The 16,804-nt window shown below is 40.2% G+C and overlaps 3 protein-coding genes across 3 annotated transcripts; all 3 read right to left on the bottom strand.

Moving 5' to 3' along the window:
• Positions 1 to 970: 970 nt before the first annotated feature.
• On the bottom strand, positions 971 to 6,846 carry tsg101a (tumor susceptibility 101a). The gene is made up of 10 exons (XM_035665030.1): positions 6,610 to 6,846; positions 5,560 to 5,647; positions 5,367 to 5,432; positions 4,658 to 4,821; positions 4,256 to 4,382; positions 3,653 to 3,710; positions 3,331 to 3,425; positions 1,886 to 2,088; positions 1,539 to 1,778; positions 971 to 1,113 (listed from the first exon to the last, which is right to left on the bottom strand). Exons 1-10 carry the CDS (start codon positions 6,649 to 6,651, stop codon positions 1,024 to 1,026), a joined length of 1,173 nt encoding a protein of 390 aa, XP_035520923.1. The 5' UTR covers positions 6,652 to 6,846; the 3' UTR covers positions 971 to 1,023.
• Positions 6,847 to 7,970: 1,124 nt separating this feature from the next.
• Positions 7,971 to 9,676, bottom strand: zgc:123278 (uncharacterized protein LOC641569 homolog). Its single transcript, XM_035665032.1, has 6 exons — positions 9,559 to 9,676; positions 9,399 to 9,483; positions 9,247 to 9,312; positions 8,911 to 9,074; positions 8,677 to 8,773; positions 7,971 to 8,435 (listed from the first exon to the last, which is right to left on the bottom strand). The coding sequence occupies exons 1-6, from the start codon at positions 9,598 to 9,600 to the stop codon at positions 8,317 to 8,319; spliced, it is 573 nt and encodes a 190-aa protein (XP_035520925.1). The 5' UTR covers positions 9,601 to 9,676; the 3' UTR covers positions 7,971 to 8,316.
• Positions 9,677 to 13,779: 4,103 nt separating this feature from the next.
• On the bottom strand, positions 13,780 to 16,801 carry LOC118330489 (GTPase HRas). The gene is made up of 4 exons (XM_035665033.1): positions 16,725 to 16,801; positions 14,925 to 15,084; positions 14,103 to 14,227; positions 13,780 to 13,881 (listed from the first exon to the last, which is right to left on the bottom strand). The coding sequence occupies exons 1-3, from the start codon at positions 16,799 to 16,801 to the stop codon at positions 14,108 to 14,110; spliced, it is 357 nt and encodes a 118-aa protein (XP_035520926.1). The 3' UTR covers positions 13,780 to 13,881; positions 14,103 to 14,107.
• Between the last annotated feature and the right edge of the window lie 3 nt (positions 16,802 to 16,804).

Here is a 16,804-nt window from a genome sequence, read left to right as displayed (position 1 = left end):
AGTAAACCAACCAATGTACAGGATTGGTTAATGCTGTCAGACTGGAGGGCAGACCTGAGCAGCTGACATACAATGAAAGAACCTCACTCATACCATTGTAAAGAGACACAGAACAGGGAAAAGCACATAGCAGTGAGGACAGGTGGATATGGGAGCTCAAAATGTAGCTCATCAACAGAATAAGAAAAGAAACAGCTCCAGTCCATGTTCATCATCACCTCCACTGCATGGCTCCATAGCTACTGAACATGACCCAGACCACATACAGCATTAAATCCTGAGGCTGAACCCTTGTCTTTCCTGAAAGGTTGCCCTGGGTATTTATATCAGAGCCTAGCCTTTTCATTATGAAGGGGGTGGACACATGGGGCTCTCTACAAAGCCCCTCTCTACTAGCCCCCTAACAATTTGTGCTTACTAGCCAAATGACTTTGTCTGGCAAAGGGATTGCAAACAGAACTTGTAGGCAACCCTGCAGCGCAACCATAAAGTCTATGAGTACAAAATATACAGGTTGACACACCAACGCACGGTGCGCAAGCCCAGCTGCACCACAAGCACACACAGAGCAAACACAGAATAGACTCGCACCTCACTTTTACAATATGGCATGTGTGTTGAGCATGTTTTTGTGTCAACTGCAGTAACTGGTTCACAATGTAGTCACAGTGGTTTTTGTTTCACGTTGGGGCACAAAGGTAATGCTGTCATGACTGTTAACGCATAATGATCTCAAGGAAGTATTTGGTCAGATCAAAATACAAATGATGTCTTACCAGAACTGTGGCTACACAGTTTAAAATGACACTGTGCTAAACAAGACAGTCCAATTCTTCATAGATGTAGTATTGGTGATTCTCTGCTGTTCAGATTTCCGTCTCACAACAACAGATGTTATAGAGATTAAAAAGAGGGCAGTTGTTTGAACTACAAGAAGACATTAAAAAGGGAATAAAAGAGAGGAGCAAGAGAAGAGAGTAAGAGAGCGTGAAGATGCGAACGTTTCAAGGTAGTCGGTGTGGGTCAGTAGAGGTCACTAAGGCCGGCAGTCTTGCGGGCTTTCTGCATGAGGGCACGAAGCTGGAACTGCTTCCTGGAAAGGAGGCGTACATGCTGTAACAAAAGAGAACAACAGTCAATAAAACTAAAACCACAGAAGACTCAAGTGTGTGTATGTCTGTGTCTTAAGGTGTGTCTAACAGGTAGCCCTTTTAGGCATGTTTTTCAGTCAGACTGAGTATGAACGAACAGATACAGATTCTATTTTAATCAAATACAACTCTCTACACAGGCTGCGTAGTGGCTCGTATTTCACTCGCACTATACAGGCATAAAAATGCGACCCAGAGCATATTTTTAAGATTCAAGTCCATTTTTTTCTGCTTTTCATTCATAATTACAGTGATTGTGTGTTGGGATCTGAGTGTCAGCAGCCCTCACAGACTTAGAGACTCTGCTCTGCTAAAATGCTGCTTTCACTATGCAGGCTGTGCAGACATTATGTTATGCATTAGTGGCAGCTGTGTTGACGTGGTCACCTTGAGAAAAACCTCCAGGTCTATGACGCCCCTGCGGAGAGCCTCTCCCAGGTAGAAGATAGTGTCCTCAATTGCATTTTCTTCAGCATATAGGTTCAGGATCTGTTTGTACAGCGGAGCTGTGGGCACAATGACGTCATCGATGTCATTGTTCTCTGACTGGTTCTCCATCTTCTCCAAGGCGTCACTCAGCTCCTCGTCCTTTCTCTTCAGCAGATCAATATTCCTGTCAACCTCAGTCTAGTGGAAACAATTACAAGCATATCGTTTTTGTTATTATGGGGGAAAAAACTGTATAAGAGAGAATAAATGCAGATGTAATTTTGAAAAACAGGAGGATCTCTCACCACTTCCTGGTCCAGTCTTGAGACCATCTCTTCCAGTTTCTGATGTCCTTTCTTCAGGTCCTCCTCTGTTCGCTTCAGGGCATCCAGCTCCGCCTGAGCTCTGTCCATCTCTTCCTTCATCCTCCAGCGAAGCTTGTCGCTCACAGCTGAAATCAGAGATGCACGGATGGTGTCCTCACCAATGGTGCCATCTCTGCTCGGGCCTGAAGAGGTTAAGAAGGGGACATGAGGCAGTGGACACAAGAAAAAGAAAACACAAGAAACAGAAAAACAGCAGCTGGCAACAAACCTTTTAATTCAAACAATATCCTACCCTAAGGTTTCGGGCATCTAGAGCCAGTGCAAAGCACCACAGAGACATCACCGGCATGAAGTTCAGATTAATTTATGTTGGGTAAACACTTTAAGGAAAAGCCTACATTAAGTGTCTTAGTAAAGTGGCCACCTTAAGCCTCCAAAACAGCTTCAATGCTTCTTGACATAGATTCAGAAGTCTGTGGAGCTCTGCAAGAGAGATGACCACCATTCCTCCAAATTATATTCACAGATTACGTAACAGTTAGTACAACTGTATGCATCAGGTTTTTCTAATATTTTGCTCCCACGTATGAGAAAAACAATAAAATATCAGACATATCGGTCAGTAATACACAACAAACAAAAGCCTCAAAAGCTGACGAATACCAGGTTATGCAAGTGAAAAGGCACTGCTGGATGTCTTGAGAGTCAAGACCACCACATATATAGTTTGGAGTCAGCACTACAAATGTCAGAGTTGATTCAGCCCTGAGATCTGAGTAGTCTACAGGCAAACCCATTTTTCTCCTTTACTAAATATAGGAGAGAGCTAAAGTTCCTCCTGCATGCTGGTCCTTGACCAGCATTTCACTGGTGGTAACTGATGTTGGGACAGCAGATAGGTCCCCTGATCATAGGTCTGTCTTTGTGTGGAGTTACTGTTCCCTTCCTAAATATAGCGCTGTGTGCTTCTGAGATGTAGGGTGTGAGGGCAAGAGAGGGGACTGTTCCTTTCCCTTAAGGTCCATCCCACCCTTTGGCCTTTAATGCTCCCCACTCTAGTTACACTAACGACCTTTCCCCGGCGGCTATGCACGCCACCGAAGTCACACAGAGGGTGAGAGCCTTCGAGTCAAAAGGTCAAGGTTTCTTAATTCAGGTTTAAGTACAGACCATGGATAAAAAGAAAATGTATTGGGGGTTTTTCCAGGGGTGAATTAAGCTTTTGCTTAGAAGTGAGTCAGCGCATTGGAATATCTAAACAAAAAGGACGTACATAGAAAAAAACTTTTTTTGAGTCAACACATTCATCTGTATCTTGCTGTGCTTGTACTGTGTGTAAAAAACTTTGGATCCTGTGCTAAATGTACCCATGAGAAAGAAAAAGAAAGCACCCCAGAATTAATATAATATAATATGATACATACCCACTGTGGAAACTGGAGTCTGTGGAGGGTAGTGTGCAGGCCCAGCAGTGGCTGGGTAAGAGTTACCCCCTTGGTACTGGTATCCTGGATAGCCTCTGCAAATAGTTCAATGATCAACAAAGAGCTAATTCTTAACATTTTCAAAAATGTTACATGACATCTATCTTTAACTTTTAGCTATAAATGTAACTGAACCAGTACTGTGTTTCTGACTGACATGCTACTTAAGAAACCAAGCATGCCAGGAAAGGCTTGTTGGGAAATGCAGTGTACATATGTTAGCTGGGGCAGAGGGCTGAGAACTGCTTGGCAAACATCTTACCCTGGGTTGGCATTTGGGCCGTAGGGTGAGACTGCAGGCATGCCAGGCATGTAGGAAGCTGAGGTAAAGAGAGATGAAACAATCAGATCCGGGCACATACAAGTCCAACTGTTTTTTATCACTTAGGTTTTTCACAAGACACATTCACTCTAATTTTTCCATGGTGTGTTGTAGTGGTATCTGAGCTCCATCTGGTGCTTAAGGAAATAAATGCATCACTTAAAACACATTGCAATAATACAGTAAGTAAACCAATATACATCAGCAGTAAAACCTGAAATTATTTTTATTTTTACTGTTTTCTAGTGTTTAGTCAACTTTATGGACATTATAGAAGCTGTAGGTTGTGGTGCTTATTAATTGTATTATTTATAAATAGTTATTGTTTCTAATATTTAGAATACCATCACTTATATAAATCGGGTCAAACACCTTTTAGTGTATTAATTGGTGTTGAGTGTGTAAATACGTCTATTAGCACCATATCACTTTGTATATAAAAAAAATAATTCTGTGGATCATCCTGTTCTTCTGATACTCTCACTGACAACTCCATGAGCCACTTAGATTACCCTGTTTATATCAAGAATTTATGGCACTCACGGTTAGGGGGTCCAGCTGCTTGGAAGGCCTGGTAGGGGGCTTGTGTGGTGGGGCGAGAAAACACAGGAGGCTCCTCTCCAAACACCACAATCATCACCTGAATCAGACCATACAGGTCTGACTGCGGCTGTAAGACATACAGTGAAGGGCACGTTTTATTAACTAAGCCAACAAATGCAAAATGTTATTCAAATGATCAACAGCCAAGCCACTGGTCAAATATTATCTAGGGCCACAGACAGATTTATTGCCCTCATGATTGCACCATTTTGTGCTTACAGAGTGGTAGTCATATAAACTGTAGTTCTATGGGATACACTATATCCCATAGAACTATAGTTTAACTTACTGTGATACTGTAAATAGTGTTTTAAAAATACTGATTGAAGACCTCACACTTACATGCTTCCACTCATGTAGATAAGGCAGGTAGATCTTGCCATTGGCATCAATGTGTTTGCCAGTTTTGATCATCATGGCACTGGTAGGTTTGACAAAACATATGGGAGGGTTGTAGGGATAAGTGTCCAACAACCACAGACACACTGGGATGTTGTAGACATTGCCTACAGTAAACACACAAAAGGCACAAACTGTGTTATCTTGAGACACACTTTTGTATTCAGCTCCAAGGAGCACAGAGGACCTTTACGTGAAGTAAACCAAAATGATGATATACTGTATTAAAAACTAATACATTTTACTGTCCAATCATCTCCTGCAAACTTGTCTTGAGTAAGACTGCAATGTATGTTAGAAATCCAAAACTGTGGGTTTGGCTTTAAGCTCACTATGAGATGTTCTGTTAGAAGATATGTTCCATTTCCTGAATGTAATCTAAGCCATGATGTCTAACAGAAGAAAAGCTGGCAGATCGAGGACATGGAGTGACACAATACAAGTCGGAGTTTGTTTGCAGTCACACATGCTTGTTCTAAAATCGATCTGATTTACCCTATTTGAGATTACGGTGACACGTTTCGTTTTAATAGGTGCAAGAAAAATAGAGCTACACAAACTCCCACTTAACTTTCTATGCCACAGTCCTTTCAGAATCTATAAAAATAATGAAGAATGTGCATAATATGTTCGCAAGAAAAGCATGCTTTACCTCTGTAGCTCACTGGGACAGTTCCTGTCAAGCTCATCAGGTCTCTTGTGGAGCCGTCATTAAACACTGAAACACAAGAAGATCCCACGTCCAGTAGCAAAACAAGTTGGACACATACCATCATATTAGCACACAATATGTAACTGAGACCACCAGACAGTCGAAAACAGGAGGTGAGTATCATTCAATTTACCGTAAGCGTCCATAAGCGGCTTCAAGTCCTTGTACTGGGAGATGACATTCGTTATCTCACGAACAGTCAGGTCTCTGTATTTGTATTGCTGGGCAATGAAAGGAGATGTATGTTAGTAGACAGACACTTTAAACATAATGCTGACACTCAGGTAACATGTTTAAAGTGAACTGACACAGCTCAGTCTTACTTAAGTAGTAATTTTTTTGTGCAGCCAACACAATTTGTGATTTAAATGTAAAAAAAATAATTGTTGCCTCGCCTTAAAGTCAAGCCTGCTGTCACTCCCAGCTCGGTTCACAGATATCAGACTTACACCTGCAACTAAATCTTAGTTGTTCATTCCAATCTTAATCCTATGGCACCTGTAATGTTTGTTTCAAACATCTGAAAGGCCTACATTTTAAATTGAGATCAGCTGTGAAGTACTCAAAATGCTTATGTTTCACTTGTGAATAAACCTCTTAAATTAAATATTTAATTTGCATGAGGTTTAAGGCAGTTTTTACAGGGTTTTTTAAAACAAAAAGGAAAAAAAAGAAGACGGTATAGAAAGGTACACACTATACGAAGCATGAAACATGGGAAAAGCTGCTTAACGTTAATTAATTTATATTTAATAGAGGAAAAAATACTCAAACAAGTGGGATTTTCTTCTCTGAGACTGACAAATTATTCTACAGGCTGTAAAACAGATCATTAGCATGCGGAAGCATTGATGTAAAAACAAAATTTGCGGAAAAAAAACCCAGCCACATACAATAACACGAACTGTGCTTTAAAAACATATTAATAATTAAAATATTAGTGATGTTAGCGAGCTAGGTGGCTATGCTCGATTGTAAAACGCCACACAAGAGATTAATACGACGGTTCTTGGCCAAACACAACATCCTTTATATCAAAACCAAAACGTTTTAACCAACTTAAAGCTCGAAGGGAAAACGCACCATGCATTAATCACAACACACACCAGGAAATGTGCATCTGCCTGCTAAATCAGCTCATATGCTACTGCTCTCTGCCGCCACTGTTGAGCAGCAGACTCACCTTCAGCATCTTCTTCAGGGCACTTTCGTTGACAACTGCCATGTTTTGTTTGTGAGTGTTTGTTTGTTTTAACCGGTCTTAATTAGGAGTTTTAAAGAGTAAACAAGAGGAACGCAAGCGAACGCAAGCAGGTCTTTTACTGAATGCTAGGCTAAAATTAGCCCAGCCTCGGGCCCCCGACTAGAATTAAGACCCTGATTCGGTGTGTGTTGATCTTCAGTCCCGACCGTGTAACGGCTCTGCTGCTGGCGCAAACACTCGATCGATTAAGTAAGGATATTAAACAGACAAACGCAGTTAATCAATAGTTCTCAAAAGAGGCCGAAAAAACAAATATGCGATAGTCAACAAAAGGAATTTCCGGCATTCCACCTGACTGCTTCCGGTCCGCATGTGACGTGGGCAGTAGGCGGGTGTTTCCCAAGGTGTGGTCCGGGGTCCCCTTAGCGGTCTAAAGTATACCCAGGCGGTCCATAAAAAAAAAAAAACTAATCCTGATCTCTGACTGCTTTAAACTGAAACAAAAATAATATATTTTTATGTGATTCTTTATATACTTTGTCATTCTCTAAGGTAATACATAATAATACATCAAAGGTGGCTATCAAATAAAAAGTAGGATAAATATACAGTCGGCTCATACTAAGCAAGGATGCCTATGTGTAGCTGAGGACCAACACTTACACACACACAAAATGTGTTTTTAAGAGAGAAAGAGTTTCTAAATCTTCTTATTATACAAAAAAGCCATTGCTACTGACCACTTACTGTTGAGTGATAAATAGCACATGACATTTGCTGAAAGGGATATTCAATGTCTACTCCCCATTAAATTTGTCGTTTACATATTAAAAATCAAAGGCTTACTAAGTAATTATAAATAAATAAAAAATACTGTTTGTCTAGTGAAAGTGGTTCCCACAATAATAAACACAAACATATTTTCAAATGGCACTTTATTTACAATATGAATCAGTCACTTTTTACAAGAGGTTGTATTATGATGCAAAGTTAGTCTTGTCTTTGGGAATAGTTTTGACTTTTGACTCTGGAGAAAAGTTTTTGTTGAACAATTTTAAACACAGTAATTGAGATATTAAATCAACAAGCAAAAGATATTTCCTTACTCTAATGAACAACCTTGCAAACTGTTAAAAGCACTAGTTTTTAATGGAAAAATTGTTCGAATTTCTCTCTGTCAAAAGGAAATAATTTGCAAGCTGCTAAAATAAAGCATGCTTTATTGGGCTCTACCTGGCTGTGTATGGGTTCTCCAGATTACTAACTTTTATCTTCACTGGTCAAAAGTCTAAAAAAATTATCGATAAAGGCACAACAAATATCTTTACAAGCAGCTCAGGTATAGTTTTATGAGCTGCTTGTAAAGCAATTTGAGTCTGTTGCACACAGAGACGTTCAAATCCCAAAGTAGTTTGTTATATTCATTGTATGGAAAACATTTCAAATTCTATAAAAAATTAAAAGAAGGCAATACATTCACACCAAACACAATCTGTATGCTTTTATCTGGTGCCGCTTGACATTTACAGTGTAAATAGTTTGAAGCATGATGCTATTTGTCTGAAAAGATTAATTAATGAAACATAAAATAATCAATGGATACCATCTGACACTGGCACGGGATAAAACACCTCATCACAGGCAACACACAAACAACCTTTACACAAATTATTGGGCCACAAAAGGCTAACAGTTGGTTTCATTTTCTTGCTGGGGAGGTTGGTCATCTTCTCTGGATAGATACAGATGCAAACTTCCATCTGTCTTCCAAAGTACTTCTGCATGTCTCTGGAACTGCAGCCAACCTAAAAAAGTATATATTTCTCATTTCTCATGCTTGTCAACAACTAAACAGGTTGACAAGGGAAAAGGTATCTCCAGCCCTAATTATGAGGAACGAACATAGATTCACTCTTCAGGCGTGGCCTAGATACGAATCTTGGATCTGCCTTATCATCATGAACTTGTATCTAGGGCATAGATACTGCTGGTGTTGTTTTAAAATTATATGGAGGCTTGCTTTCTGCCTGTGTGAGTGTTACTTACAAGAGGATTGTTCAAGCTCAGGTTGCATGCATACAGGGGGGAAGTCTCCAAACATAGCAACCATTACCTGTAGAAGGCTCACTAGGTCACATTCGCCCTGGTAGGGGAAAGGAAAAGTCACACCAAAGTAAACATGGTTGCAAAACTCTAAAGCACACCTTAAACCTTGATGATACCATTGCCTGTTTACATGCAGCCCTATCAAAAAATACATCATAAAGTTGCACTTCTCACATTCTTCCACTCCTCCAGGTAAGGCAGCAGGACTTCACCATTGTTGGAGATATACTTTCCTTTGATGACCACCATCTCACGTGTGGGTCTGACATAGCATATGGGAGCAGTTTGGGGGTAGCTTTCCTCAATCCATAAGCATACTGGGATGTTGTAGGTCTTGTCTTGTGTAAGAAAGGGGTGGGGGGAAAGGAATGCTATTTTGCATATTCTGAGAGATTATGGTCTTTATCTTTCTTATTTTGGATTTGAACTGACCAGAATCAGCGTCAAATTCAAGTTATGATTTGCCAGTTTTATCAGGTCACGCAATACAAAATGCAAAGTCACTGTTACCTCCAAACATGACGGGAATGGTTCCGGTTAGACTCATCAAGTCCTTTGTGGTTCCATCATTGTAAACTGTAAAAAATGAAACAATGACTGATTTAGAGTACTTGTTGAAAATTTCCACGAGTTCAGAAACAGATTGTTATTTTGCTTCTCACCATATTTATCCATCATGGGCTCGAGGTTTTTGAAGTGAGTCAGTGCAATGTATATTTCATGGGCCACATATTTGCGAAGATATGTCTTTGAGCAAAAAAGAAAAGGGTAAAAAACACACTCAAAAAATCAAATTATTTCTATTGATAATGATCATCTTACCTTAGGGAGCATTTTCTTAATCGTGTCCTCATAGTATAACATGATTATGGTTTATCCAAAAGGAAAATAGTACTTTGTCCTTGTATCTTTCCGATCAACAACACTCAACTAACCTTGCCTTTCTGTCTGTCTGGGGTTTATGGATAACCTCCTGTCTTTTATGACCGTTGAAAGCCAGTGACAGAACAGCCACACAATTATGCAAATCATTTGCCCTAAGAAGCAATGACTAGGCTATATGGCTTGAACAAACAAGGCATAAATATAACGTTGATAACAACAAAATAAAATATTAGTATTATTAATAATGATAACTTATGTCTGCTAGAGAAGCCATGCTTTGGCTGTTGTTTGTATGATGAAACCATCTAATCTCTTGGATCAGGATCAAGATCACAATCATACTAATTTTGCTTCTATATTGGTACATGTCCTGTATCTCTTTTACATCTATTTAGCACTTATAATCATATTTGCAAAGTGCTATCAATAATGATTATTATGTTACTGACCTATAATGCCTGTTAAACCATTGAGTTCAGTGATACCATATGAGTTACCATACATAGTAACATATATAACACTGAATAAAAGCAGTAATAAAACTCTAAGACCTTCTAAAGGCTCTGTTTTGATGCATACATACCATATTTTAATATTATATTTATCAGTAGAGATTAGCCGTTCTTTTTACAATTAGCTCACGGTCACTGAACAGATTTGATATTGCATTTAATATCCATTCATATATAATTAGATAATATGTACAAATTAGTAATTTATTATGCCATCATAAGCTACTTTACTGAAATCCACTACACAGTTCTTCTGGCATACTTCCTCCTTTTCCAGTTGCTGGAAGTGACCAACAAACACACTTGATCCATTTTCAGTGCAATACAATCATTTGTTTTAAATAATCCAGCATCGGTTGTATATTGAGGCAAAAAGAAACATTAAAATTTGTTCTTTGGGAGTTTCAATGTTTCAAGGAGTTAATAAATATGAAACATCGTTTATCCGTGCAACCGAAAACTTCTCATAAATGGCACTGCTGATGGGAAAACTCTTGTGTAAACACCTTTATGACTGTCCTTTGAGCTTTCATCACAGCTGTACTTGCCCTGATTGTGTAAACTACACATTATTGCACATTACGATCCTACCAACAGGGGAAATGTTTGTCAAGAACATTTATACAGTTCAGCTGTGTTCATACTACTTAAACAGAAGTTTGTTATTTTGTATTTTTAGACAAATATCTGTCCTCGTCAAACATGATACACAAAGCAGCCTGTAGATGGCAGCAAATCTCAAACATGATGTAAAAGTTAGATTTTGGTTGAGGGACCAAAGACACAGTTTCATCTTGACATCTTTATTCCTGTCCTGCAATACATTTGCCACATTTTCAAAGAGTAAATACATCTTAAATAGCTAAACAGTTGACATTTTCACAAATTCCTTCCACACCTCAGTTCCACAGTTTGCAAGAAACAAGCCCTTGACCCCACTGTGTCCTTGTGCAAAACTCCCAATGGTCCGTACAGTCTTTGTCATGCTCGCCAGGTTTGCTGACATGTATACTTGTGATTTGCTGGCTGGAGTATCCCTGCGGCAACATTATGCTGATATTCTAATGCAATGGGAATTTAAATACACAGATTTGTGGAATTCTATGGTATTACTATCATGGATGTACTGTTTAAAAGATTGACAAGGTGAGGACAAGCATATTATCAGGACTGTCATTACATGTTACAAACACCACACTCTTTTTTCCATTAAAAAGTTTGAGTACAGTGGGTGAAAAATAAAAGTTAGGAACAACACAGCCTAAGGTGGGACCAAGGATCAACTCTTGCATTATTTCAATATTGTAAATGTTTAACATGAAGCTTCTTTCAAACAATATCTAAAGACTCAAACACATTCACAATTCATATCATTCCTCCAAGCAGAGAAATGAACAGTTAACTGATAAAATACTTGACCACTACCATCCACACAGTAACTAGACTGATCATATTTCTTTGAGCCATGTTATGAGTGAAAAAGAGTCGTTTTAACTGTACAAAATCAATTAGGTCAGAAATAAATTGTTCGCTTCCCTTGAAAGGACACAATGGCAATATAACGTTTGACGTCTTTCACAGAAGAGGTCTAAGATATCATTGAGGTTTGCATCTGAAGCCTGTTGACAAAACCTCCCTGTAGTGTCTGGAACTCCGCACATTATCATACATAACCAATCTTTTGAACTGTTTAAGTATAATCTGGACTAAAAGTAACTATTTCTAGTAATCACCATCACATGTTCCAGTGTAATGGGAATCAACTTCATATAAAGGGAGCAAGACAACTTGGCTTATACTGGGCTTTGTCTAAGTAAGTCTTAAACTTTGTTGGTTTTTTTTTTTCAGTCTTGTTGAACAGAGTTGAACATTCAGACGCACATGCCATTACAGAAAAAAACCCTTTTTTAAAATCAGTGTAGTGTTTTTAGGGACTTGTCTTTCAAATTCTATACAGCGCATGTCTAAACTCAACACACTTCTATATTTTTTAGTTGCACACATAATCAAACAGAAACAAAACAATGCAGCCGACAGAACACATACTTGTCTTAGGTAGAGCTCGCTGCATACGTGAGGTACAAACTAGCTAACAGATAAGGCAAAGTAAACACAGAGCAGTCTTTTTCCATTTAGGCAGCAAATTAATGCAGGTGTGGAGAGCACAAGCTAGTCAGTATTAAGAAACAAGCAATGCACTCCCATAACCCAATATCCATCACCTATTACACACAATAGTCCCACATATACAGTAAATATGGTTCTGACATGAGTAGCACCTGACCTGTTATTGTTCCTTTGTAGGTAGCTGAGGTGGCAGAGAAAGAGGAGCAGTTTGAGGATAGTATGGTGTGTGGAAAAAACTGACATTAGACTCTGAGGCAGGACTTGTGCATTACACTCTGCAAAGCTAACTGGTGACATCCTTTAACCCTGGTTTCCAGGACTGTTCAATGAGACCTTCCTGGACCCTGATTCCTGAGCCTTATTATCCAAAAGGAACGACTCTTGCAATCTAAAAAAAAAAAAGTTATCACTGCGTACTAAACTGAAAATTGAAATTGAAATGCAAGAAAAATCAACTGGTTGTCATTTTGTCTAAACCATAACCTGTCATTGTATATACACAAGTGTAGGGTTTTCCAACTATTCTACAGGCAACCTCTCCAGCTTTAGCAACTACATTTTCATGCATGGTACCTCTCCTTCCTAAACCAAAGTAAAACAGGGAAATAAGTAGCCATGAGTGATGGTTTGTTCCCAATACTTTGTGGACAGTAAAGAATCCTATTGCACCAGAACCTACGTACACTAGCCATTACTATTATTATTCCACAAAGACAAATCTTAGCAAAGAAACTTCTGTAAGGAAAGAAGGCAGCTGCATTCTGGAAATTCATCCATCTTTATATTCTCCATTCAACAGTTCTATCCCAACAGGAATTCCGACTACGTCAGGCAGGTCATGAAGAAAATGTCAAACCAGGTGCCATCTGAAATAAACACCCTAGCTCACATATTGCTCAGTGACTTTCAAATTCTGCAATCGCAAAAAAAAAAAAAAAAAAAGTTCCATATCAAAAACAAAATCTGAGATTTTTTTCTTTTTTACAGCTAGGCTAACTGTTAAACAACAACAACAATTTATAGTCATTCCCATGTTAGCCTCCACCCCTTGTATCCAGTATGAAGGGACTACACAGCCATTTGAGGGATATCAAAGGCAGGTAGAGCGGGATGGGGGGGGTATTTATGTGAGAGGTGTTTGGGCAACTAAATGTTCATTCCAGTCCTTTCCATTTAAGTCAGTCAGTCCTTCCAGTGGGCAGGCAGGGAGAGTGGAATTGGGCTTTTCAAGGTGGGAGGAGGTCAGAGACACCCCCTTTTAAGACCAGTGTTGAGACTGAAAACAATAAGTTAGCAGGAAACTTGTGGAGCTATCCAGCGAGACCACACTGGAGTTGACAAAGAGTCATTAGTGGTGTTGCTCACAAGTCGACGTGTGGACCGAAAAAAAGGGCCGGACCAGGCTAGTTCAGGTAGCCACTTAGGCAACAGTCCAAATCCTCCTTTCCATAAAAGGTCTATGGTTCAGTCAGCTCTGGTGGTTTCCTTGAGAGCTTTTGCTTCAATCATCTTCTTTTTGAAAAAAGTTTATATTTCATCATTGACTTGTTTTATCTTTCTATCTTTAAGTCCATGCTGCCACTATGTGCTGTAGCATTTCTCCTCAACGTGCAACAGTCAGCTGGGGAATGAAATGACAAAAGAAGGTGACAGATGTTAGTGCCATTTGATTGTTTCTAGGAAAACTGAGATATAATGAAACATTTAAGGGAGATAAGGTTTCACCTTTGTTTTTACTTTCATATACATTAAAAGTTAGCATAACAGACCAATTCGGAGACTTTCCTTATTATGGTGTATGGTGAAAAGAAGAAAAATACATTTCTGGAGAAAATGTCTCACCTGCATCACGATACCACACAGCGACAACTCATACAGTCCTGACCACTCTCATCAGGTGGGTTCAGCTTCCGCAGCTTATGCTGTCTGATCTCCCTAACCAGTGTGTAGAAGGCGTCCTCTACTCCCTGTAAACACACGAACAAAACAGAAGGTTACAGAAAAATACATTACAATGGTCAATTGTAAGTGGAGTACACTGCATGAACCTCTTATAACTGACAGCAGACCTCTCAGGTGTACTCACCATTGAGAGGCTTGGCAACATCACCATGGTAACTATGATCATTTCAGACATTGTTAATCAAGAAATTGAAATGGCTAAAATGACGTCATGGCTTAGCTTTTTTTGTGTGCATACTCTTCTGTTTGAATTACAGACGTACAGAGTATGTATGTAGATACATAATGTGTGACAGTGAGTCAGAGACAGTGGGAGCTGTGCAGCGACATGTCCTTACGGAGGCCTTTCAAATACTGTAGCTCTGTTCTCAAGCCAAGGTAACCTGGCTATGAGTCACTGCCTGCGGCATAATAAAATGTTTCCAGCAACACAAATCCCATCATACCGCGGGCCTTTCACTGTTCTTCATGTGCATGAATACACGTGCAAAATGTAAAATTATAGAGCCCATACTAGAGCACTGTCATAACATGTTGACTACAGCATGATGCAGCATAAGGGGATTTTAAATTTACATGGACTCCGAGTTGTGTGGCTTTGCAAAGATTAGGATATTTTAGGATAAGAAAAGTTTTGTGCATGTCTTTTTACTGCATGTAGGGTATGTGTGTGTGTGTGCGTGCTTCTTGTTCACTACCTACCTGTCGTGTCTTAGCAGAGGTCTCGATGTAAGGGATGCCGTAGGAGCGGGCGAGTTCCTGGGCTTGCCTTGTGTCCACCGTGCGTGCTGGGAGGTCACATTTGTTTCCCACAAGCACCATGGGAACGTCGTCTGAGTCCTTCACACGTTTGATCTGTTCTCTGTGAATTGCAAAACGAGAAAATTGCGACAGTTGACATTTCATTTGCAAAACTTTTGGCGGTTTCCTTAACCCACCCCAGCACTGCATTTAGTCACACTGACATATCGCTTGTCTAGGATCCTCCCTGCTTCATAAACAGCAGCACCACCACTGGAGAGCCAATCACCCAGGGAACTCTAGGACCCTGAGGAGAAGCCAGGGCCCGCCGGTGCTGGGCTGTGCTGCACTGCTGAAGGAGGGAGGTGGAGAGGAAGGGAGGGAGGCGGAGGGATGGACAACAGGCAGGCGGCGAACAGCATTACCTCATCACTACAGCAGCCAGCGGCAAACGCCAGGCAGCCAGGGGGAACTGAGTGAGAGGAGTGGGTCAGATCAATCTATCAGCTCAGCCCTTCTGCACGAGCCACAGTACAGCAGGATGCAACCACTACAGTCAGCCCTGCCCATCTGCAGTCACACTGCTAATGGCGTTTATGACAGTCTCCGTCTTGATGTCACAACAGCCATGTTACACTGTTATACCACTGACTTGTTATATGCTGACGAGGCATATAATTCAAGCCTAGTAAAAGTATTAAAAATGCCAGCATACACCAAAAGCAGACATGACCTTATCAACCTACTGCAGAGTGGTGCATTCACTTGAAAATGCAGTCAAGTAAAACATAAATAAAGAAATGAAATGCAATGCCCAGTTTTAGGCAGGTGACATGCCCGTTTGTGCTAACAGTGACAGAAGTTTTGCAAAAAGTATTTTTGCCTGCCTGTAAAAAATATAACAGATAAATAACTCACGAGTTCTAAACATGGCCACCACCTATTGTAGCATCCAGCCAAAGATCCATGCATGCTTTTCACAACTTGCACAATGGTTTCACAGTGGTACCAGCAGGGCCCAAAAAAAAATAAAAATAAAAAAAAATAAAAATAAGGCTGGGCTGCAATGGCAGCGAGCCAAAACAATGTGTGTGAAATAAACTCCAAAACCCTGCAAATCTGTAAGAGGAGGTGGCAAAGTTAATATGCAGCTTCTTTTGCTTGCCACATGCAAGACTGGCAAGTGTGCTTCTTATGTGATGAGAAAGACAAAATGTGGGAAAGAGAGAGAGCACTGTCATCTCCAGCTGAACCCCCCCTCCCTCCCTTCTTCCTTTCTCCTTCCCTGTCCTTGAAAGTGCTACCTCTCCCCGCTCCTCTAATTGAGTCAGGATCGATTTCATTGGCAACGTGCTGTAATCCTCCAGTTGGGGGCTAAGCTTTCTTTAGCCGTGTTAAACGCTACAGCATGACATCACCCAACTACTGCAGAGAGCTGGCACACATACATATACACACCCCTCTCCATCCAGACCCCACGGGAGTCCCTGTAACACACACTGCATTTACAAACACAAACACACACACACACACACAGAACATTAGAAGAGAACTAACAGGAATGATTTTGTGTTTGAGCTCCACCCTGACTGTTCTGTGATCTGGCCAGTCAGTTCACATCTGCAACAACAGATCGCATAATGTTCAATATCAGTGTCATGTTTTGTGATGCCCCTGCATCCCTTAAGACTAACCATGCCTTCTTTGCCTCACTTTATCTCTCTCACTCTCTCACAGACACACACACACACGGACACACACCTGTACTGGTGAATGTCCTCAAAAGACTTGGTGTTGTTGATGGCGAAGACACAGAGGAAACCCTCCCCTGTCCTCATGTA

This window comes from Morone saxatilis, unplaced genomic scaffold (genome assembly GCF_004916995.1).
Source record: "Morone saxatilis isolate NCDOM2014 unplaced genomic scaffold, NCSU_SB_2.0 Contig2, whole genome shotgun sequence".
Lineage (NCBI taxonomy): Eukaryota > Metazoa > Chordata > Actinopteri > Moronidae > Morone > Morone saxatilis.
The sequence above is the reverse complement of the archived record's forward strand: the minus strand, read 5'-3'. Positions and strand labels throughout refer to the sequence as shown.